General features: G+C 47.9%; 1 protein-coding gene across 4 annotated transcripts in view; it reads right to left on the bottom strand.

The window, feature by feature from the left end:
* BRPF3 (bromodomain and PHD finger containing 3) overlaps nucleotides 1–24757 on the bottom strand; it is a 29245-nt gene that overhangs the window by 3721 nt on the left and 767 nt on the right. For 2 of the 4 annotated variants that reach the window (XM_068660258.1, XM_068660259.1), the window contains exons 2-12: nucleotides 18695–20097; nucleotides 17505–17661; nucleotides 15481–15612; nucleotides 13305–13433; nucleotides 12614–12926; nucleotides 11065–11331; nucleotides 10419–10895; nucleotides 8280–8373; nucleotides 5423–5520; nucleotides 3270–3367; nucleotides 1172–1326 (exon numbers count right to left, since the gene is read on the bottom strand). In XM_068660258.1, the coding sequence (XP_068516359.1) occupies nucleotides 1172–1326; nucleotides 3270–3367; nucleotides 5423–5520; nucleotides 8280–8373; nucleotides 10419–10895; nucleotides 11065–11331; nucleotides 12614–12926; nucleotides 13305–13433; nucleotides 15481–15612; nucleotides 17505–17661; nucleotides 18695–20079 (3305 nt within the window). In that variant the 5' untranslated portion in view covers nucleotides 20080–20097. Of the gene's footprint in view, nucleotides 1–1171; nucleotides 1327–3269; nucleotides 3368–5422; nucleotides 5521–8279; nucleotides 8374–10418; nucleotides 10896–11064; nucleotides 11332–12613; nucleotides 12927–13304; nucleotides 13434–15480; nucleotides 15613–17504; nucleotides 17662–18694; nucleotides 20098–21007; nucleotides 22161–22750; nucleotides 24735–24757 lie in introns of those variants that run through there. The other 2 variants (XM_068660255.1, XM_068660257.1) reach the window with 2 other exon arrangements.

The raw sequence follows: 24757 nt of genomic DNA, 5'->3' as shown, positions 1-24757 counted from the left end.
GCCTCCTTCCTCCAGCCCTTCCCTGCCCTCAGGAGAAATATTTGCCCTGGCAGGGCTGCTACCTCCCTGAAGCCCCTTCCAGGGATGCAGGTAAAGACTATATCAAGGAGACGAAGGAGGAGGAGGGCTCTCGAAGTCCTGCAAGGCTCCTTTTTGAACTGTTGGTGTCTCGTTTTATAGAGGAAAGAGAACAGGCAAATCTCTCTCCACCATTTGCATGTGCACCCCAACTGCTCAGCATCTGCTTTGTCCTCAGTTTAAACCCTGCAGATCTCTGATCCCAGCAGCACGCAGACACCGACTCCTGTGTTATGTGTTACTGTTTTTTGCTCGGTTCCTGTTGCATTTGCTGGTTAAATAATCCAGCAGGTTCAGCAGACAGCTGCCTGCCTCGTCAGGGGGACTCACCTCTTCCAGCACAATGCTCCGATTTTACGAGCTTCCCATTGTTTCTTGTGCTGATTTCAGAGCCTTATTGCTCATTTTTAAGGCACTTCATTGGTTTGTGGCTTATTGTATGTCTGGGTTATTGTGACCACATGAGCCTGGTCAGCCACTGACACTAAAATCAGCAGATTCAGTCTGTCTGAGAACAGTGAAAGGCCTTGAGATATTTCACTTGCCCTGAGCCCACTGCTTACACCTCCATTTTCCATCTTAAAACAAACGGCTTCATTTGAAAGCTGCAGGTATCGCTACCCCTGAAAAATCAGGCTGTTAGTTTAGGTCTAAATATGGAAAAAAAAATCCAGCATTTTGAAAATGTTACCCTGGAGATTCTTGGCAAATCTTTTGTGCAGCAGGGAAACTGGCTGCTGAGTCTGCTTGTGTTTTGAAGTAAAACGCTCCCTCTAATTTGCCGTAGATTTTGACCACTAAATTGGCTCTTCATGTGTCTCAGTGTTTCTGTGGTGCCGTGACCCCGGGTGAAGGCTGACACGTTGCTCAGCATGGAAATGGAGCAGTCAAATGTCATGGTCTTGGCCAGGGAAAAGCAGACCAGCTTCCTCATTTAGACTTCTCTTGATTGCTGCACATTTAAATTCTGATTTCCATGTAACACCACCATAACAATAACTCCTGTACGCTCCCATACGCCAAAGATTACGTTAAATCTTCCCTCTCAGCCACAGCACTCACCACAGGCCCCCGCCTGTCTGCACGCACTCACCAGGTTCTCTTGTTGTCAAAGAAAAGGACAAGGAAGAGTTTTTCGCCTGCCTCTGTCTGCCTCTGCTCCCCCAGCTTCAACACATCCATGGGTGGGACTGGGATGGGGACTCCATTGTGGAGCAAACCCTCACGCGGCATCTTGGGGTCGATTATCTAGCGACACAGGGAAAGGATATTTAAGCACAAACCCCTTCAAGCACTGCAGAAAATGCATTTATTTTTCATGTTCTTTCCATCTATCCAAGCTAGATGATTAAAACCTACTTAGGAAGGGTAAACAAATTGCTTGCTCTATCTCAGCAGCTCTTTTTAAGGAATTCTCCTATCCTCAAGGCTTCAATTTGGAAAGGAAACCGGTCAGCCCAAAAGCCAAGCACCTGATGTTAAAAAAGAAGTGAAAGGACAGAAGTATGTGGCTCTGCGTGGCTGCAGATGCATTTAGGCTAATTGGTAATTAAGCACAAACTCAGCATGGTTGTGTTCAGCAGAGGATTTCCCTCCCTCTCTCCAAACCTGCGCCATAAATTTCAGACCATTGCTGTACTCAGCAGGCATAATGTTATTTCACAACAGCTCCATTCTGGTGCAATTCAATTGACTTTAGTGGCATTGCTGAGATTTATGCTGTTATTAGATCAGAATCAGACCCCGTATTTTACGAGAGCTGACAAGCAATGCTGGCTTTATCAGGCCAGGGGAGCGCACACTACAGTCATTTTGGAGAGAAATTACAACAAATGCGTCAATTGTCCCTATATCAAGCAGAAATGTCAGTGTCCAACATTTGTGCTGTATGATCAGGGGAGGGGAACAAAGCAGCAAAAGGTGGATAGATACTAGGTCTTTTCTTCTCTGCCTCCTGATCCTGGCTTCTAAGGGCTTGAAAAAGCAACTTGGTTTTGACGCTGGCCAGCTGTAGGATTTTATTAAGCCACTTTACCACCACAACACATTGCTATAAAAAAAAAAAACTTATTTTTGGGCAACCGTGCCATGCTAAAGCACAATCTAACTTTGGTTGTAGCCACATCATGATCTAAAAAATGCTTTGGCTGGCCAACACGGCAAGCAGATCCAAAGCTGTTCACTCCTCTGGGTTCCTACCCAGAGTAAAAGCACGGATGAGGGTCATTCTTCTAGCAGAATCTGCTTTTTTTGACAGCATCAGAACTGTAACTCTGCCACGGCCGGGCATACATGCTGTGTCAGCTTACGCATGGTTTCACAGCTCTGCTGTTCGGATGTAGGGACCTGTATAATTTCCGTGACGACTACACTTGCTTTCAGCCTCCTGCAATTTCTCAGCAGTCACAAGCGCCGTCTCTCTTAGTGATCCCAGCCATAAAGGTACTTCGGGGAACGGCTGCAGCCATGCAGAAACTACACGGAGCAGAGACGGCTGGAAGAGCCGTGTCTCAAGGGATATATTTAAAAGTAGCAGAAATAAGAAGACACAGTCAGACTACCAAATGTTCTTACTTTTATACTTACTTCAGCAATCTCTCTCTGTTGATAACTTAACAGGCACTTAAAAGCCTGCAGTGCTACTGGCACTTCCTAGCACCAGCTGCACGTTATCCTACTTTGGAACTGAGCATGGTGCTCACTGAAGCCGGGTTTATGGATTTGACAGTAATAGTTAAATATCTAAAAAAGGATAAATATTAAGGAAGCACCGTTCAAAGGACTAGGTTGCAAAACACGCACACCTTCTCATTTTCAAGTCAAACATACAGCTATTGCAAGAGGATCTGTATATACCATACGGCCAGCTGGGCACCTACATACACAGCCGTACTCACTGGGTAAGACGTACAGGCAGTGAGACACCAGTGGCACCTGGTGCCTGCCTTTACAAAATTTAAGTCTTCTCATTCCTATAGTACTGCAGAGAGGAGAGGGAGAGGAGAGGGCTCTGAAACAATGAGCACAGGGAAAATAAACTGTGAAAATGGAAAAAAAAAACAAAACAAAACCCACATAGTACATGATTTTGAGAAGCTTTCCTTTTCTGCCTGGCTACACTGCACACTGGCACTGTGTTCTGGGGTACCTGCGCTGCTGCTACAGACTGCAAAGGAGCAGAAGGTACTTACCAAGGCAGGGTAGGAGGGATAGCCACGGCACTTGGCCCACACGAGCTCCAAGGGCTCCAGGTCAGCCTGACTCTCAAAGGCCATCAGGAGAGTCCTGCCTAAGGGACAGAAGGAGGCATGGCTTACAAGGGCCCAGGTGCCAGCACGGAGGTTGCAATAACACAAGAAACCACCCCATCACCTAACCCAGTCCTGATGGCTTGCCTTGTCTTGGTAGCAATCAGCTAAAGCAGCTGAATGACTGTTGCACTTAAAACACATTGACAATATTTCTGTTTCAATTTCTTTTATTCTGTTTGGTTAGACAGCAAGCAGAGAGCTGGAATTTCACTTTTGCTGAGAACAAACCTACTGTCCTCTTATTTGTCACACAAAAGCATACATTTAGTCACTGACATGCACAAATGCACAATTCCAGAACACTTTTCAAAATAAAGACAGAGAGCAAAATGGAAAGCCACTTATTGTTTGAACCTACATACATTTGGTATCCACATCCATACGTGGTAAGTCACGCATCTCTTCCACAGTAAGTTTATGATAAATGGAACGTGCAAAGAGACATAGCATGGCTACAGTGAATGTCCAGCCTTTTTATGGTGTGTCAGTACAGTTATGTTCTTCTGCCTTAAGATAGTTGTTCTCCTAAATCATGGGTCTAAGTCCATGCGCACACGTAGAATCATAATATCAGAGAAATCACAGAATGGTTTGGGTTGGAAGGGACCTTAAAGACCGTCCAGTTCCACCCCCAGGGACACTTTCCATTAGATCAGATTCACCAAACTCAGCTTTGAAATGAATAGCCGTAACATTGATGAAATCAAATGGGTATAAAAGTGATGAATTTGGTCCATTACACTCCACCAAGCTAAATTCACCCTCAGTGGAACTGATGAAGCTGTATCTGAGATTGATTTGGACCTCTGCTCGGAGAGCTCCTTTTTATTCCTTGTAAATACGAATATCCAGCCAATTCTGATGTCACATACATTGAGGGTATTTGATCTCTGTAGGAAATGCCTGCTTCTCATTGACAGAAGTCTGTTAGCTACCAATTTTTTCTAACTCGGGTCAGAAATGTTGCAGGAGATCTATTCAAGAGATGAATAACTCATCTGCTAGCTCCTGGCCCTGGAAAAGGAGCAATCTTCATTACTGCGAGTTTTACAGCAGGCAGTGCTTCCTCTGGGGGGAATGGTCAATACTCTGACTTCACCACAAGTCAAACTGAATCTAGAATATGCTGAATACAACCCAAATGAGTGCACTGCCAAGGCAGACCCGATGTGCTTCTCCGTTATTACATTCCAAGCGCATTCTTCTGTTAATGAAACGATGTTATAAAGCACAGAATCGTGTGATTCCAATTCTCCCGATACCAGCCCCTCTCTGTAAGCTTATCTCCAAAGCAGATTGCTGAGCACGAAGGGTCCAGGATGATAACAGCTCCCACGGAGACAGGAGCCAGTGCACAGGAGCTGTACAGAAGGGCACGGGCATCCCGGGATGCCAAAGCTGAATTCTTATTTCAGATACACCAGTGTAAACCAGCAGTAACTCTATCAATGACACACCATAACCAAGATGAGAATCTGGCCACGTGAGTGCTGGAAGAATGGTGTGTTGCCTTGGGGAGCATTAGAGGAGTGTGACTTAATTACACTACTGGATAGCGCAGTCAGACAAAGACAACGACTTTGTTACAAAGACCTTGAAAGCAAGGATAGCAATACAAGAGGGAAGAGCTGTGAAGTCATTTCCAGAGAGACCTCTCTTGTAATTATCATTTACTGTTTGTATTGCAGCATCATTAAGGAGAACTAGTCCCCTATCTGAAGAAGGCAGTGCCAGACACATTACACCAGATCAACAGAAAGCAAATATCCGAGGAGAACACAGGGCACAAGCAATCAGCAAAAGTGAAAGCAGGAAAAACCTTTTATGCAACAGCATAAATTGGTAAAAAGCAGGGTGATAACACCGGGGCAGGTTAGCATCCTGACCGTGCCATCTGTGTGCTTCCAGGAGGGCTGGTTCCCAACACGCCCTGAGACCTGCTCCCCCTGCTTCAGGTGGGGTCTCAGCCCTATTGTGCTGTGGGACAGGAGCGAGGTGTTCCCCAAAGCACAGTCCCTGTGAGCCACTCTCACCTGAGCTGCTGTAATCAGAGTCTCCGTTTACACCGTCCAAGAAGGGCACCCGAGAAAGAGCTGGCTTCCCTCGACTTCGCTTGGGAGGCATCAAACCACTGTTAGAACAGAAAGGAAAAGCAGGGCATTAGGAAAAAAACAGATTACCCTTGAACACACAGCCAAATAAATAGACCCCCCTGTTTAAAATACTGGAAAATTACTGCACTGGTGCATCCCTGATGTGAAAAGAACACCGAATACTTGAGCAAAATGTTTCTTCTGGTGCAGGAATGCTGGACGTTGTCCCAGCTTTTCCATGAGTGATGAGGGGGGCCTTATACAAACCTCATTATTAACGTGAGGAAGAAACCCAGCAAGGACTACATGCTGGAGAGGTGATGCCGTGATGTTTGGCACTCATGTGGACTCACCCAGTTGTGTGTAAACTTCAGAGAGGACAGAGCAGCCCCCTGGTACGATGCCAATCTATCAGCAACTGAACTCGATCAGCCCAAGTTCTGAACATCCTTTTTACCTCCCTACTACACAGATTTCAGAAAATAGCACATCTCCATCTTAGGCAATCCCATTTTTTTCCACTTCTGGTAATTATTTTTTACAATTCTCTAATAACCACCCCATTCCGAGTGTATTTGGTGCTCAAAAAGACAGAGTGGAGAAAAAGCAGTAAACAGAGCTGCTCCTAAATAGAATAATTGTACAAGTTCTCCATGAGACATCAGCTTGTTTTAATTCCTTGTTTTGTGGGTGTCACACAGCTCTAATGTAATTTTTGCTATGTGAATTGCTTGCAATTATTGTAATAAGCACTTACATCGCACTTTTCATCTTCAAAGTACTTTGCAAACATCAACTAACAAGCCCCCACGCTCCCCTGTGAATTCGGTTTTGTCTCTCTCACTTCCAGATGGGGAAACTGAGGTAAATACAGCAGGGCCATGAGATCAAGACACGGTCTGAAAGCAAGTTTCTGGCTCCTTGTCCTGTTCCGAGTTAATCCTCACCCCGTGAAGGATTTCTGCATGACTCAAGGGCTCCCATTTACACGACATTGCAACTCTGCGTGAATCCAGCTCTCTGCTTTTTGTTCCCATCAGCACAGCTTCTCGACTTACAATATTTTACTGCAACAGTTTCTTGTGAGATCTGCACGGGGATCATGGCAATATCCCACTTACAGGACAGGCAGTGATGCTCAAGCTGAAGATTTGGGTACAAAACCCAGAGAAAAGGGGAGAGAGGAGGCGGTGGGTGATGTCAGCTTAGAGAAGCGTTGGAGGCCTTTTGCCTCCAAGAGGCTCAGCATCTGCTAAGGGAGATAACTCACCAGGGTGCTGCGTGCTCCCCTGGGGCTGCCCAGCCCCTGACAGTGGACGTGGGATCTGGGATCGCTCTGCCACCATTTCCTGCCCTCACAGGAAATTCCTTGCCTCTTTCCACTGACACAGGCACCAGAAGGCCCTCAGGAGACAAAAACACAGCTCTGCATACCTGCAGGACACTGCCTGTCGCCTCGGGCCTTTCCAAGTATTTGCCAAAACATTTGAAGGAATTAAGGCACATAATGGCTTATCTTTCTGTCCAAGCCATGTTTTAAACAAAGATGTTCACGAGTTAAAAGGCCAACTAACAAAACGCCAGCTCCGTTTGTGTGCTGCTCCACAACGCACACATTCATTTTTTTCAAAAGTTCTGGATGAAGAACACAGGGATCACCACAAAGTTTGCTTCAGGGTTAAAATGTTAATTTCAACCCCAAACCAACTGTGCTGTAGCCAAATTTTAAGCCTTTGAAAACCGACTTATGATGGAAACACCAACCAAACCTTAGCTATACGAGTAAAGTTATGCATCCCTAACATTTATGTGTTGAACCTAAAGAAAAAAGCTTCAGAACAGCTAACATTTAGGATCACTCTGCAAAGCAGAGTGAAATTATCATTTAAAAAATGCTACTGGGACTCAACCCTGCTGCAGAATACTCTGTTACACAACAGACTGTAGTCTCAGCCCTAACAATGGGTGTGCACGGGGAATTTTACGATCTCAAGTGCCCAGCTACCACTGGAAGCTTGGGGTTTTACAGGACTAACTGAGCACATGCACTGGAAGGAAGCATAAAGTGACTGAAATTATTTCCCTACTGACAGGCCATCACCCTCAGGATCTTCGAAGACAAGCAGAGGGCAATGACATGTCTAAGGCACTGAAAATATTACTCACATCAACCCTAGTTGCCCCTGTAGCCTGCACGCACAGCACACACTGCACACGATTTTGGCACAATGCTGTGATGACATGGATCTCACTGTGCAGTGAAAGGGTTGTGAAGTGTAAAGTCAGCGTGAGGAGGAATGGACAGGGAGATAAGACCAGAAAATGGGTATGGTACCATGGTACCTACTGCATCTGACCAAAATACAGACGTTTGGTTTCAGTCTGCTCAGTCCTGTCTGAAAGTTCTGCTTTTGAACTTCTGGAAGGAAAAAAGCAGCCATTCAGTAGGTGGCAGAGGTTCAGTTTTGCCTGTGGTGCTGGGCTGGCCTTTTGAGATCAAAGGGTTTTCTGGCCTTGGCTCTCAAGAACCGCAGGAAGATACGCATCAGCAAAGAGGATGCGTCCGTATTGAGAAACAGGAGTGTAACAGATGCCCACTTGCTTGCAAAATCAAGCAGTGTTCTGGGACCTAGAGCTTAAGAGGACGGGATGGAGCCTGAGAAGCTTTTTTCTTTAGGTTCAACACATAAAATAACTATTTGGGCTGGGTTTTAAATAAAGAAGTTGAATGACAAACCCAGGCCAATAAATCCAGAGAGGAGATATTTTGGGGGAGCAGCTTAACACAGGGTCTTACCTGCAGGCTTCAAGCACCAGCCCACTGCCCCGGCCAGAGCCACACTCGGAGTCGGAGCCTTTTTCTGCGTGCTTTGCAAAGCCGTTGGTCACTCCTGCCAAGGAAACAAAAAGGGAATCAGCCCCAGGAAACAGCAACAACACACAGAGACGCTGCCAAAATTCGGGTAGAGTCCCTGCCAGCTGACCTGGAAAGCCAGGAGCAGTCACAAAGAGGATGAGTGCTTCAACAGGAGAGGGAAATTCTGAGTTCCCCAGGCTCAGCTGGAACCCGAAGGTGACCAGGGAGAGGTATTTCTGCTCCCCACACCCGGGAAATTGGGCTGCCTGAAGAAGCAGCGAGTGCTGGGGAAGTGCCCTGGGTAGAAGCCTCCCCTCTTCCTCTCAGGCCAGTACAAATGTCACTGCAGTGGAATATTTCAATTCCGTGCCCCTGGCACTGACTGTACTGGAAATCTTACCTTTGCTGCCAAGTTTCCTGCTCCATGCACCAGAGGGATACCTACACAGGGAGCTGGCATCACCTCTGGGATTAGACAAGAACCAAATCTCCCCAGCACAGGCAGGAAAAAAAAAAAAAGGAAAAAAAAAAAAAAAAAAGACCAAGCACCAACCCAACACTGCCCTAAGAAAAGCAGAGCACGCACAAGCAGGCAGACGACCACTGCCTTTACCCATCCTAAACACAGTAGAACTCCATGAGCCACACAAAGGGCAAAATCGTGTCAAGGCCACTATTACTTCTCTTTAACACTGCCACTGCCACAGGGAGTGCATTTTTGGGCAACACCTTGGTGTGACAACCCTGATCACGATCACGCTGACCTGCCTCTGTGCTAACACAGACTTGGCATACCAGACACTCCCTCCAGTTAGGAGAAAACAATTGTGTTTGAAACAGTCGAAGGCACTGAATCACCAAAGCAGTGCTGCGATTCAGGAAAAAAAACAGCAGTGCTTCTTCAGCAGAGGAAAAACATTACTGCCTAGTTATCACTGATTTTCCAGCACCCTTCCTGTATTTTTCCTTTTTTAATTTCAACTTCTCATTCTGAGCTTTATCCACTGTGGGTAACTCCTCTCTGCTTTAATTACTGGCACACAATGACAGTGCGTCCCTCAGCTAGCAGCTCCTCTTTGGAGAAGACATTCACGTTTCCTTTAACCTGTCCTGGTAAGTCAACCCCAATGTGCAATTGCTTTCCTCCCACTCTCTATTTACGAACAACCTTCGACAGCCAAATAACTTTAAGATGGTATTTGAGGTATGGGCTGTCAAGCCTTACACATGGGAGCTGTCCCACGATGGCTGTTAACACAGAATTGGAAAGAAATCACATTGCTGTCACTCAGATGTTCCTTTTCACCTTGAATCTTTCTAAATTTGATCTCAGCTGCTTATTCTTGTTTACGTGGCTTTTTTGAAAAGGAACCTGTTTGGTCTTCCCACTAATTTTATCTGAGTCTCAGAACTGAGAGTACAGCTTGGTTTAGAGGCAGTGTTTACCATCTCATCTTACACGAGTGTTGTGTTACTGGTCCACTGCACACTTCCAAAACAAACACATCACTTCTGCAGAAGGAAACCCTCGCTCCTCAGAGTAGCCTACTCAGCACAAAGTTTCCCATGAGGGTAGGAATGCCAGCACTTCTCAACCTTTACTACAGACCCTGCAATCTCCAGCCAGGCCATTCAACGTCTCTGCAAGCAGCTGGGCATGGTGGCTTGCTCTACAAAAAGTGGGAAACTCCTCTCAGCAGCCCTGCTGACTGGTGAAAGGAAGAATTACTTGTAACCCAATCTGTGTTTCATCTTGTTAGCTTTAAATGTCTAAAACGGAGCTGTGTAGAGCTGTACTAAGTTACCACAAACTCCATGTATAGTCAGGGGAGAAAAGAGGTGCAGCTCATTATGGACATGTCTTGTCTGTCCCACTTTAGGAACCTGCAGAAGAGGTGAGGCTTTCCTCAGGCACCTCTGGCTCTGGTGACTGTGTCCTCCAAGCACAAAGTGAGTTTCAGGTGAGCAGTTCACATGCAAACATCTTTACCTGGCCTCAGCGCTCCCACTCTCCCAGCCCTACCTAGCAGTTTCCAGGTGTAGAAAAGGAAGAGAAATCCCCAAGAATGAAGGAATCACCTCTCTGTCCTGCCTGCCTGGGCGACTTCTCTCCGTCGCTCTCGCTGTAACTCCTGCTCTGCGGCCGTTTCCGGGCTTGTCGCTCCCTGTCGCTCTGCCCGTGGTCCTCCCCGTTCTCCAGGGAGCAGTCCAAGCCCCTCTGCAGCTTCACCCCATTCTTAGCTTTTTTAAAAAGGACAGATGTCCGTCGGCCCACGCCGCTGAAGGGGGGGCTGGTGGGGGTGTCCGCAGGCGGCAAGGCGAGTCCGTTCAGGCCGTTGTCACTCAGCAGGCGCTGGAAGGCCTGGCTCTCCCGCTGCAGCGCCTTCTTGTCGAAGAACTCCCTGTCTGACACCACCTTCTTCTGCAGCTGGTTGAAGGATTTGCTTTCATTGATGGGTTTGAGCGTCGGAGGGTCCTGCAGAGACTCCAGCTCCGAGAAGGAGGGTGCAGGGCCCGTGGGCTCCAAGGTGGGAGGGTGCGGGGGCTTGGCATCATCTGATAAAGGAACAAAGAATCTGCTTGAACATTTTAGAAAGAGTTATTCTCAAAACTACACAGAGTCACTCCTGTGTTCCACTAAGGCCACAGACAGGAGGAACAGCAGGTACTGGCTGTCGACATGCACTAAGAGAGTTAGAAGTAAAATCCTGTTGCAACCTCTCACCTTTCTCCCCTTCCTCATCCTCTTCCTTCACCGTTTTATCCAGCCCCTCCTCCCACGGCACAGGCTCCCCATTGGGCATGGTCTTGTTCTGCTGTTGGGCCAACTTCTGCCGAACGGAGTTGATTTCCCGTCTCAGGAGCCGGATGCGTCGCGTCCGGGCACCACTGGACCGCATGGGGCTTACAATGTCCAGCTTCTCCAGCAGCTCCTTCAGCTGGGCCTCCAAGGAGAGGTGAGCCCGGTTCTCTGGCAGGAGGATGTTATCCACTGCAGCAAAAGAAATTGTAACAGTGAAGGGAAGGAGCGAGGCTTTTCGGAGAAGGGAATTCCACTGCTGTTATTTGGGACCACAGCCATGCCTCATTACCATCGATGCTATTTATGAACCAGATGCTTTAGTTTGAGGATTTACAAAGTACTAGCCTTGGAGCTTGGACTTCCTTCCACTGGGTAAAGAGCAGCTGATTTAACTTGCACTGCCCTCCAGTTCCCGTTACTGTCCCAGGGATGGCAGTGAAAGAACACGTGTCTGCACCCTACACAAGACAGCTCACAATCCAGGTCCTTCACAGGCCTGCTGAAGTGCCAGCAACTGCTGGAGCAGGGCAGACAGCTGAGGGCTGCCCTATCATACACTAACACGAATTTCATAACATTTCCATAATCTGTATTTAAGAGGGTCGAAACATTTAGGAAATGAATCAGACTGCAAGCTCCGAATGCTGGATGGCAGCAGTGCTCTGCACTAAGTTTAGCAAAGCAGTTGTACACCATTGCCAACCAGTGCTTGGGATCTGCATCCTGAGATGCCGATCTTGGTTGTGGGCATGGCTGGGGTCATGTTGCGAATGGAAAGTCTCACCTAGAAGGATTGTTTGGGTCCCAGTACCGTAATGCCACATCATCTCCTCCCAGCCCTTAGGGCTCCATCTAATCTAGTTGGTCTATACTTTGTCAATTTGTTGCCTACCCTGAAAGGCTTTGCACCTCCTGTGCCATCCTAGAACAGGGGCGAAACCATGTCAGTTTTCTCATTCAGTTCTCCCTCATTATTTGTCACATTTGCAACCAAGAGAATCACAGAAACTGAGAAGGAAAATAGTCTCAACCCCTGAACAATACAGAGTTGGCTCTGTAACAAGCCACAGGTATATAATGATTGTCGTTTTGATTTACAATGAAATATATGACCTTTCCTTAGAGCAAAAATCCTAGATCCACCTTTGCATTCTTCTTTAAAATACCAATTTATGATACACCCACGGCACAAATCAAGTAACACAGGCAGGTACAAGGTTCTGAGGCAGATATGCACTAAAAGAGCTAGAACTAAGTTGCACTTAGCTCCGAGAGCTCAACTCACCTGAAAACCTGCTCTTTGAGGCTATGAAGGAGTTAGATATATGCTTAGGTAAATACATGGGTAGGAAACATTTTTTATGTTGAATGATGGCTACGATTTTCACACTGGCTGTGTGACATGCTCAGAACAAAGTACATGGTTATGATCTATCCAGAAAAAAAAAAAAGAAAACTAATCAACACTCACCATCCTCCCAAGAAAAGCGGTAAAAGTCCTCTGTTTTGGGTGACTCGGGCAGGTGAATCCCCACATCAGTGTCAAAGCCGATGCTTTCAGCCTGCCGCCGTGCATGACGCAATATCGCTCCTCCGAGGTCTCTGAGCCGGACAGCTGCTCGGTGGAAAATCGTGTCTTTAGCATTATACCTCATGCAGTTGGTAACTATAAGGTTAAAGTCTTCCTCAAACTCATCCAATGTTCGGTACAGGTGGGACTCCAGCTTCCGCCTCATGGTGGAAAAATCCATTGGGTTGGAAATGAATTCCAGGTAATCTGGAACCTAAACATATAAAACCTGTACAATTACAAAAACCATTTACTAGCCAACTAGAGCGCATCCATCATAAGCACTCTGAACGCCCTTTCCACCTGCAAGGGGCAGTGCCAGCAGTTTATTTGTGTGTCACCCAGTCAGGGCAGACACATCCTGTCTCTGCAAAACACTGCTTGTCTGAGATGCGCTGAAGCTTCCAGAAAACAAAACCCTGTTTTGGCCTGGAAGGATCCCCACACTGTGAGTCCTCTTTGAGATATTCTTCCATCCACCAGCAGCTTGGGACAAGGTGGTTTGTGCTGCCTGGGTTATGACAGCACATGAGCTTCTGCCCAGCAACACCTCATCTCCAACCCGTCAGACACCCCTAGGAAAGAGACTTGCCTCGTTCAGGTTAACGGGCTCTGCAAAGATCTGGGCAGCATCCTTCTCCTGCAGCAGGTCCAGCGTCGTGCGCAGAAGGACATTGAAAGGCGTCAGCTGTAGCTCCATGGCAGCCTGCTGAACCTTGACCTGGGAGCGGGAAAACGGCGATGAGGACAGTTATCGAGGACAGGATATGCAGATAGCGTCTCCCTCTTGTTTCTCCTGAATCATCAACCCAGCCCCACTCAGTGGTGGAAACCTCAGGTCATCGTGCCACTGGCCTGCTAGACTCACTGCTGAAGAATTTCTGGCTAACAAACAGCTTGTCCTTTCCATGTGCACGATGCACATTAGCAGACAGCACTTTGCAGAGCCTGATTTCAGAGTCCAAACTTTTTGTATGGGGAACTCCTTCTCATCCCATCTCATAAAGCCAAACAAGAGGAAACCCCATGAACTTGAAAGGGAGTAGAACTAAAACTGAAAACAGGAAGGAGTTTTTCATGCCTGGTAAATTATCCTGTAGAACTCCCTGCCTCGAGATATTATTATGCCAATTAGCAACATTACAAAAAAGTTAAAAGTATGTAGGCGTTTACATGAACAACAACACTCATAATTAGACAAGTGAACATAAACAAAGTTCAAGATACACGCTCTCACACTTCAAGGCAGAAGCCACACCACAATAATGGTTAGAAGCACGCGAGTTTCATAGTACAGTTTCTTACTCCATTCTTTATGGAGTCCCTAACGCTGTCTTGATTTCAAGCTAACAAGTTGTGGCACCAGTTTGGTCTCTTACACTGAAACTCTATTCAAAGGAAACTGGAAAAGGATAGAGGTATTTATTTCTGCTTTAACATTTTAATTTCTTTGATCTTGTAATCCATCATTATGTCATTAAATCAACCACTTCAATAGGAAAGGAAAGCAAGTCTGTTTACACAAAGCAAACTGTATTTGATGTGCTCAGCAACAAGACAGCATCAATAGGAGAATGAATGAAGGCAGATAAAGCGACCTTTAAATCATGACCACACTCTTCCCCCAAAACAGGAAAGAACCTGAACAAAGAGTCAGAACTCTGGAACATCCCTGCCACTCACCTAAAGGCTGGGCTGGGCTGGAGCTCCAACCAGACACACTTTTCTGTGATACCATATCCATTTCTAAAGCACACTGCAGTTTCAAAAAGCTTTTATGGATTTATCCAACTGAGATATGGATACACCGAGATATCAAAAGCAAACAGATACAAAGCTCAAGTGATTTTTTTTTTAATCCTCCTACCTAAAATATGTCCACACAGCAAGCAGGACTGAGCCACTGCTATAAATGAGAGATATCACAGCAAATGAACCAGTGCTGACATCAAGAGGCCTGCAGAAAAGCCGTGGGCAGTTTCTGGACATGAAAAAAACCAGCTTGCAGAGGGGCCACGATCACAGAGGATGATGCTTTCCCTCTGTCTGGCTCCCTGCAGTGCCTAGCAGCAGGGAGAGCACCCAGGCAATGCCTGAGGGCATGCATTCAGGCTCACATGTGCAGGTTGAGTCTTTCATGAAGCTGTCCTTGAAGATACCTTGTGCCAGAGAGCACAGCTGTGGCTGCACCCTCTGACCAGGGGTGACAAGGAAAGACCCTCAACAGGCAGAGCTGGCAAGCAGAGGAGGTAACTTTAACAAGTGCAACTGCACACAGGTCAAAGAGGGAATTGGAAAACTTAGTAAATTAACCTTAAAACTGCTTCTTCTCAAAAAGGATACTTAGAGGGCAAAACACGGGAATTTTTAGATATAGAAATGAGCAGAATTGTGATTTAGGCCTTTTTCTGGAGAGGGTGTTACCAACATCCTGAAACAAACATTAAGGGAGCTCCAATTTCTACTCTGCAGAACACCTAGTCCATGCCCAGGACAGAAAAAGAAGGGCTGTTGGAGGTCATGAATACAATTCACCGTTAGTTATGCAAACATTTCCCCAGCATTCTGCAGCCCAGCACTGCTCCTGGGGGCAGAGGCTGTTACAGACTTAGGCGCTGAGCGAGAGGTGGCTGCTCTGCACATCCCCAAGTCAGACTCTATGAAAAGAGGAAAAAGCTCAAGAAAAACCTGCCGTGCTCCTCTGCCTTCTGCAACACAGGGTGCTTGCACAGGGCTGAAGCAGCAGCCTGGCAGCCCAAGGTACCTACCTGCTCCCGTTTGAGCTTTTCCCTCTTACGGATGAGCTCGATGAGCAGCCGTGCCCGCTCCAAGTCATGTCGCAGTTTCTGCCAGTACTTCAGCTCTTCCTTCACTGCGCTGGTCTTCTCATCCTGCTCCTTCTGTAACACATAACAGCGGGGCAAGATGAAAAACACAACTGGCTTCCTCTGTTTTCTCCTCTTTTCTAGGTGTCCCCCATGCACCGCTCTAATAGCCTGACTCTTCTCTCCTTGTCTCTTGTTCAGATTATGTCGCCTCCTCCCTGCAGTGTTTAGCTGTCTAACAAACGTAACATCAGCCCTTCTGGATTTTGCATTATCTGTGAAGTTTGGCCTAAATCATACCGGAGCTACTCTAGGAAAACACTTCAGTGCTTGCTCACTTCTGCTCTCCGTGCCTTTATATCAAAGTTCATTACAGAGGCTGGAAATTCTTTTTGTTGGCTGCTGTGCATTGAAGAGGCAGCCCAAAGGGTTCGCAGTACAAAGGCAAGGCGAGCAAAAGCATTGGAGAAAAAAAGCTATTATTATCCTTTTTGTAACCAATAGGAAATTGAGCCACGGAGAGATTCGCCAAAACACAAAGGAACAGCCAACGCTGGGAGATGAGCTCACACCTTCCAAGACACAGTTCAGTGGTTTCACAATGCAATCATCCTTCCTCTCCTAAATCTGCAGCTTTTCACATGGTTTTGAGGATACAGCTGAGGTGCACATACTTTTGCCTTACTGCCAGGAGAAGAATGATAAATGCTTTGCACAATCTCAATGGCTTATATTTGTAGAACATTTGTCTTTAAGAACTTATTTATGGCAAATTGTTAACTTAATACAGCAAGGAAATGCTGAGTTTCCCCAAGCTCCAGGCTGATGAGTGGGAAATATTTGTTTTATTATTCATCCAGAGCAGTCCTGATGCAAACTGAAAGCCTATAAATTCCTCCAACTTTCCAACTACAGTAAAACTAAATGTGCACAACACACACAATACCTACTACCTGCCTATGTCACAGGGCAGTCTTACTATTTCATTACTTCACCAACTATTTCTCGTGCCAAACACAGCACTGTTTAACAGCATCACGTCACTCTGGGATGCCAGCTCAGAGGAGGAAGCAAAGAAGTCCAGAGCTGATGATTATGTGTAAACTTTCATGTGAACGTCCATGGGAGGGTCAGAAATTCAAGCTGCAGGAAGAATGATCCAAACTGGAATTTAGCCAGGACTCTGGAGCTAACACCCATTTTCCTGAGGAGAGGACCTTTAATCACGAGAGAGGAACGTGGTTCTCTGACTCATCTGAGAGATGAGGCTACCGAGGGCCCGTCACGCCTCTGCACAATCCCAGGTCTCCTGACTCAGGTGGAAAACTCTTACCTGCTGGCTCATCAACACTAATTCTGGTGGCACAGTGGACATCCCCACTGGCACACTAATTCAGCTATTCATGAGCATACCCAGAGAACAAAAGTAACCCAGGAAGAGCCACTGTCCTCCTCCTCTTGGAGAGGGACTCTTTATGAGGGCGTGTAGTGATGGGACAAAGGGTAATAGCTTTAAACTAAAAGAGGGTCAATTTAGATTAGATATTCAGAAGAAATTATCTACTATGAGGGTGGTGAGGCATGGGAACAGGTTGCCCAGAGCTGTGGATGCCCCATGTCTGGAAATGCTCAAGGCCATGTTGGCCTGGGGGGCTCCAGGTTGGATGGGGCTGTGAGCAACCTGATCTAGTGGGAGGTGTCCCTGCCCATGGCAGGGGGATGGAACTGGATGATCTTTAAAGTCCCTTCCAGCCCAAACCACCCCATGATTTTATGACTGTTAGAATTCTTTATGTTCTCCCATGCCTAACTGCTGACTAAAAATCCAGGCTCATTATACAATTCTGTAAGTGCACAGGTGAGGCAACCCTCTGCCTGTTTCACCCTTCCCAGCTATGCAACAAGTGCCCCCTCCCAGGCTGTGTGTTTGCCATCCCCCCACGTGGATCCAGCCCGCAGCACGGTACCTGCTCCGCGTTCCTCTGGGACTGGAGGTGCGAGTGCAGGCGCCGGATCAGGGGCACCCCATTCCTCGCTTGGCGCTTCAGCAGCCAGTAGTTGTGGAGCCTCTGCATGAACTGGTTCTTCCTCTGGAGGGAGAGGCCGCTGCAGATTTTGTTCAGCCTAAAGGAAGCAAAGAGGAGTCATGGAGCCAGCTGCAAAGCAACGGTAACCCCGCAGACCCTGGTGATGCCACCAGGTTCCTGATGAGGCTTTGTGGTGGGCAGCTTTGAGGCTATACAGCCTCAAAAGTCGATGCATGCCCCGATCCACACCTGCAACGGGCACAACCTGGGGGCTCTCAGCCGTGAAGATGTACGTGCTCGCTTTTCAGAGCACATCCCTATCTCAGTAGCAGCTTGGCTGGAGGGTCTGACCAGGTACATCACTGCACAGCCAAAGTATTCAATCCCCCATTCAGCTCCAAGCAGTAACCTGGAGCTGAAAAAAACTATTTTTCGACTACAGCTGAAAAAGCAAAAACTATTTTCAGTGCCAGAATAACTTTACTGAGGTCATTGAAGTTTTATGTCATGAAGCTGGAGTCTGGGAAACTAACTTGACAGGAGTCCAGGAGTAATATAGTACCTATTTTAACCTTTTCAAACCGTTCATTAGATTATACACGGTGCCTTATCAGCAGTCTTTCAAAGCTAATCTGTTGAAATACTGGCGACACATCACTGCAATTCCTCAGGCACCAAATGAGAATTCATCACTACCTAATTCTGCACGAGAGAGCTGGGAGAAAAAACACACGGCCAGATTCAAAGCTGCCTGCAACACTGACAAGTTTGACATGCTCTGTATTAAAAGGAGGAATTAAAAAAACGACGAAATGAGAAGTTTAAAAGAAAATCAATAGGAGGATGACCCCTAATCGCTTGCCAATGTGTAATGCCTGAAGTATTTTAAAAACACCTTCACAGCCATCCATGTAAATTTGGTTGCTAGATGGGTGGTTGCCTGTTAGGGACCACTGAAGATACTGAATTATGTGACAGTTTGGGACTGCTGCTTGAACACTGGTGAGGAGCACAATCTGAACCCAGGTATTGCCAGGTTTTGACTGAAGAGAGTGCTCCCAAGTTCAAAAACCAGAGGGACCGAGTCCTCAGACCCCGTCCAGCTGCTGCTGCCCAGCTCCAACACTCACCTATAAGAGGGAATTTGTGCAACTGTCACCATGGGCACAGATGAGCGCCCATCAGTCGCATCGCCGGGCTCCTTTTTGATCTTCTGCTTCAATTTCACTTGGTTCTTTTTCAAGGACCCTTTGGGAGGGCCAGAATGGGCTTCCTCCTCTCCCTCCTCCTTCACAGTGTCCTCCTGCCTCTCACCGGCAGCAGCTGGAGCCCCTTTTCTCACCGTCCCAGGAGGGGAATGGCTCTCACAATAAGCAGTCTTGCGCACGGTGAACGTTGTGCCGTTGATGCTGGTCTCTCTCATGGGTTCGATCTTCATGAAGAGACCGGCCCGCTGGGCACAGGTGACATGGAAGGCAGTGTAACAGTTCACCTTGTGGCACTGGATAGCAGCTCCCATGCCCTTCTGCTTGCAGATATAGCACGTGAGCTTCCACCGAGCCGGGGGAATGTTGTTTATCCCTTCGATGGGCTCCAGGAACACAGTGTTTGCAAAACAGACCTCCGGGATCCAGATGGCACAAACCACGTGAGCCCAGCGGCCATCGCTGGTCTGCTTGAAAGCTCCACCTTTGTTCGGGCAAAGGACACAATCCACGGGGCGAGAAGGAGACTGTAGGCAGCAGCGACAAAGCCACTGCCCCTCGGGGATGTAGGGCACGCCGTAACACTCCTGGTGCACGGCCAGATTGCAGATATCACAGAACAGGATGACGTTGCTGTTGTGACACTCATCGTCCATGCAGACGCAGCAGAAAGCATCCTCATCGATGAGGGACTGCTGAGCCCCGTTGTTCCGGCTCTCGAGGTACGACTCCTTCTCCAGCCGGTCCACCAGCAGCTCAAAAGTGTCGGCAGAAACTGTCCCGTAACCATCATCCCTTCTCTTCTCATTGACCATTTCCAGCCAGGCCAGATCCTCCTCATCCATGTCATACTCCACCTCTGCATCGAGGTCCTCGGGAGGTTTCTCAATGTATCGGTAGTAGGCGGCAGGGAGAGGGGGGGCATCCGGCTGGCTGAAGATGTCCACCACACGAAAGTTGGGCTGGGGTAAGTGTAAAGATGTCCCCGGTGCGTGTTTGGAGCAGGACTCCTTCTTCTTGCCTTTGGAAGGTGTTTTCTTGGATTTGGAAGGGAAAAGGGGCTGCTCGCTGTTTTCCTTGTTGCTGTTGCACTCCGTGATGTCCTGGGCAGTCAGCTCGTCCTCGGTGATGATTTTTAAGGGATCATAGATGCTGATGCGGTGAAGCCGCCCATCGATGTCTACTTCCACGATCCGCTGGGCCTGAGCATACGTCAGCGTCTCCCGAGTCGGCGAGCACTTGAGGCTGTAGGGAGAAGGAGAACGCCTCCCCTCCAAGTTCTGCCGGGACCTCCTCCGAGGCTTCCTCATTGCTGCAGCCCAGGGTCCCTGCAACAAACCAGCACCAGCATAAGCCAAGGAGACAACCAAACAGCAGCAGCACAGATTGAAAAAGCCACACGGCATCCCAACAGAAAAACATTTCCACTAAAGACCCCAGCAGTTTCAGGCTTGCTGAGGTTTCTTCACTTTCTTAGCTACAAGCAAGGACCAGATGTATCAATCATTTCTTGCAACGCATATCACAGCAACGCACAGCACCCTCCAACATTCTCTACGTGCATGCCAGGAAATGTGCATACCCCCATAGTACCAGCTGAGAAGAGCTGCAAAGTGTTTTCCAGCACAGCATCTAAACACTCTGCTGTGCATTCAGGTCAGCAAACCGCTCAGATCCCCAGGAACTCAAACACCACTTATTCCATCTGCTTTGCACCGTTCACACGCTTAGTTCACACAGGCCAAGTTCTTCTCTCTGTTCTCTTGCCCATGACTTTTCTTTTATATCCTCGACAGCACACACAATGTGCTGGATGTTTTCCAGGCCTAAACGAAAGCGCTGCTCCTGCCCTATAAAAGCAGTTCCTTATTTTTTGTGTGTGTGGCTGAGCTCCACGTGAGAAAACCAGCAGTGTTCCCTCAGTCCTGGAGGGAGCTCACCCACATTTCCCACCTCAAGGCTGCCGCTGCCACTCCTTCCTTTCCCACACCGTGGATGCAAAAAGTGTTCTTTTTGCTCCAGTTTTGCTTTCCCTTCTGCAGATGTAGCTGTTCCTTACACCACTCCGCAGACACAACATGCTGAAATGACCCACGTCCCTCGCATTATGCAAAAAGGGTCAGAGAAGCCCGAGAAGAACCACAGGATGAACTGAGCAATGGGTGCTAGGTGCGCATCCCTTCTGCTCTTTGGCGGGATCTACAGGGAAGCAAAGGGGAATGAGCAGCACGGACTTACGGGCTCTGGCTCAGCATCAGCCCCTCTGGAGCCACAATCCATGTTCAGGCACCCGAGCTGGTTCTGCGTGCAGGATCCCAGCGGTACAAGCAGGAAAGCAGCAAGACACCTTCTGGACCGAGCTGTCCCGGGAGCTGTGCAATGGTATTCGCACGGAGCCTTAACTAAAAGCCCACGCCAGCTCTGCCCTCGCAAATGGCTAATCAGCAACTGAGATAATTATTTGAGAGTCGGCTCCTGACGTTAAGGAGGTGCCCGGCAAGGGGGAGCGAAGAAGCCTGGAGCAATGAGAAGAGCTGGGGGAGGATGGAAACACGGCGGCAGGAGCCCAGCGCTCTCAGGGCAAAGGAGGGAGGCAGCAAAGAGGGAAAGTGGAGAGGAAGCCAAATGAGTAATGCAAGGGAGAAGGACAGTGTCAGGGATGGGAACATGAGATATGGGAAGAAACAGGCCGAGGAGGAAACAGGCCGAGGAAAGAGGGAGAGGAGGAAAAGAAAAGCAAATGTAAAATCTCCCCAAGAAGATAAGCTGGCCCAGAGCTTATCTGTTGCTGCGCAGAGGCCTGAACCAGCACCTCACCCTCATTTAGAGCATTCCACACTTGCAGCCCTTTTCTGTGGGACTTGCAGACAAGAAAAACCACTACAAAAACACAATTTGCGTTTAGCTGTTGCATTATTTCTGCTCTGTGATGGACATAACCTCACAAAACCTCATTTGTGTGACTCAGAGCAAGCAGCACCTCACGGGACCGGTGCCTACAAGAATTCATGAAGTTATCCAAGAAAGGAGTAACAAATTCCAGGAGTGACACATTTCTCTCAGAAGTACTGGCTGTTAACCATGAGAGCAAGCCATGGTATAACACGTATGCTGAGAAACAAACAGGCTTTGGGAAAAGTTTCTAAATCCTTCTTTGCATCCACAGAAATAAGCTGCACGTGCCAGTTTCAGTAAGCACGCCCATAATGATGGAGTCTGAAAGCACAGCTTAAGCACAGATGCAAAATACGAGAGGGCAATTTCCACCTGCAAATACAGATATCATGATTTCCAGGATTTTTGCCTTAAAACGCTACTCAGCCACTTGATCAGCAGACTGCAGAAATGCAACTGAACTTGCCCCAGATAAACTCCAATTGCTTCAGCCAGTAGCAAAATAAAAGAATTTTTAAAAAGGCAGCTTTATAAAGGCAGCTTGATAGTTTGATGTACAGATAAAAAAAAAAAACAAAAAAAAAAAACCCTGCTGACATAAGGCTCTCTTAACTGAGGAAGATGTTGGAGGCAAAAAGTTACATGAACAAAAAGATATTGGAGGATAAAGGAATTAGAATGACCTGACCACAGTCATTATTAATATTGTGTTCAGGAAAAACAAAGCATTAGCCAATTGCTGGGAGTGCAGAGAGATTAGAGGTTTGCTTTTTAAAACAAAACAAAACAAAAAACAAGGACCCCAATGAAGGGTTATTTTACCTGTTGATGGAAACAGCAAGGGTACCGCATTCTTGTAGCTTTAGTGAAACAATCAGAATACTGTCTGGAGAAATTACCCCAAGTGGGTTTTCTACTGACTGTTATAAACCAACCCATTTGTAAAACACACAATTACTTAACGCTACACAGAAGGATCTAAAATGGTACGGAAATTGCTGCCAGCAAGAACTGAGTGCCTGGGATAAGACATGCCAGCTGATTTCTAAAAGGTATCTAGATATTAGGAGAGACACAGCTACCCACCTCCAAAATGCCTTGAAAGCAGCCATGAAACAAACTCAGACACACTGCACTGAACACTGAGACCTTGTCTGCAACACAGAAACTTCTAAGAAGCAATCTAGGAATGTTTTGATCTTCTTGGCACACTTGAAAACATCTCCCAGACACATATAAAAATAATCCCTCTGCAAACAGCATCCGTGCACGCTGAAATGCTAAAGAGATTTGACTTCAGCAGGGTTAAACGCTGTTTCAACCCATGCTGTTTCTGTCCTACCATGGACAAAGGTTGTTGATGTAAAAGCAGAAAGTTCAAAGAGTCGTCCTCTTGCTGTCGCCAGTGTGCTCAAGGCTTTCCAAAAACCTCCCATAAGCCATTTCCGCTGGGTATTGCGCCAGGAACAGGGGGATAGGTTCCTAGAGAGCACAACTGAACAAACAACGTGGCTAAAACGCACAAAGCTGCCAGAGCTTAATTTAATTCTATCCCACCAGTTTGCTCAGAAATGGCTCAATTCTCTCCAGCGGCAGTTTTCATACCTGTGGCCCAGAAACGCCTGGGCTCTAAAAAGGGAACTAACAAAAAACAAGCCCCATCAGGAGACTTAAATGTACTACAGGGGGGTAGAAAGCTCCACTTAAAAACAGGGAGAGATCCACATTTTATTGCAATACAGGCCTCTATTGTACATGCAGCCTGGAAAAATCCAGCACAAGTGGATCCTCTAACAGGGCTAAATGTCGCTGTGCTTTACACCCATGCAAGGTTCCTCTGAGGACCAGAGGCACCCGCTCACACCTCAGGAGCCCTCAGTCTCCTTTCCAGCCCTCATTAATTCCTGCAGCCCTTCTTTCTGGCCTCGCCATGCAGATGACCAAGGATTTTCTCTCCAGCACCATGTTTCTTTGCTAACCTGCAGAGGTCACAAGGCTGGAGCTCAAGGCAGTGATGCTGGGGGAGCTTCTGGGCCATTTCCAGCATGGCGTGTGGATCCCAGAGAAGAGCTAGGTCCCCTGCTGATGAAGATCTTTGTGATTTAAAGAGAGGAAGGCTACCTGGACCTCAGCAGGAGGGAGATGGGAATAATGCTGCTCTCACTCCACTCCAAAGCATCCTGACCATGTTGACTACGGCTGATACAGCCCTAAACAGCCCAGTTTTAGTTAAGGCTTAGCCTGGTGTTAGCAGCAAAGGCCTCTCCCCGGGACACCAAGTCAGACACGAGGCCTGGAGCCCTTCATCCTCCCACTCCTCAGCGCCGTCCTGTGCTGGCAGCGTCCCAACCCCAGGCAGCTGCCTGTTGCTGTTTGCCCTGATTTTAAATCTGCTCCCGCGTAGCAGGGATCGAGCACCTACAGAGCTATTTAAGAAACGTATCCGTGAAATAACAGCAACAGACACCACAGGAGAGAAACCGCCTGAGGCAGCCGCGTCCCCTCTCCACCACATGGCTCCTTCTCTTGCCAACCAAGAGCACCAAGAGGGCCAAACTCCTCCACGTGCCCACAGTGCCCATGCTTCTCCACAGACCCACACAGACCCCAGACCCCGTGAGTCCACCCCAATCCCTACAAAGCAGCCTCAGGAATTGCTGAGAGCTTTCGAGCTGGTGCATGCTCCAGCACACCGTGATCAATCCCTGAATATTTCTGTGATCAAACGGAGCCACAGCACACACCGGGAGTTGCGCCAGGCTGACGGAGGGGAGCTCTGTGTGGATATGGTTGGGTGCAACACGTTTATGGCAGGCTGGGGGGGAAGTTTTAAGGGAAGCCTGGTCACAGCTGCAGCCCCCTGATGTGGCAGGTGCCAGCTGGGGGCAACTCTTGGGAGCTCCTGGCTGCTGCTAGGGCTATGACAGCCCCTCAGGCAGCCCTAGTTACAGCCAGAGAACTGGGGCAAGGCACAGCAGGGTCCCTGCACAGCCATAACGGCGCACCCATGGGTGCAGGGGGCGAGGCGGCTGCGCTGAGCTCTGCCCGTCCTCAGCACCCCGGGGTGCGAGAAAAGTCCCCGAGGAGCCCCGG

The sequence above is a fragment of the Anas acuta genome, chromosome 24 (genome assembly GCF_963932015.1).
Source record: "Anas acuta chromosome 24, bAnaAcu1.1, whole genome shotgun sequence".
In the NCBI taxonomy this organism is placed as follows: domain Eukaryota; kingdom Metazoa; phylum Chordata; class Aves; order Anseriformes; family Anatidae; genus Anas; species Anas acuta.
This window is presented reverse-complemented; position numbering and strand designations above follow the sequence as displayed.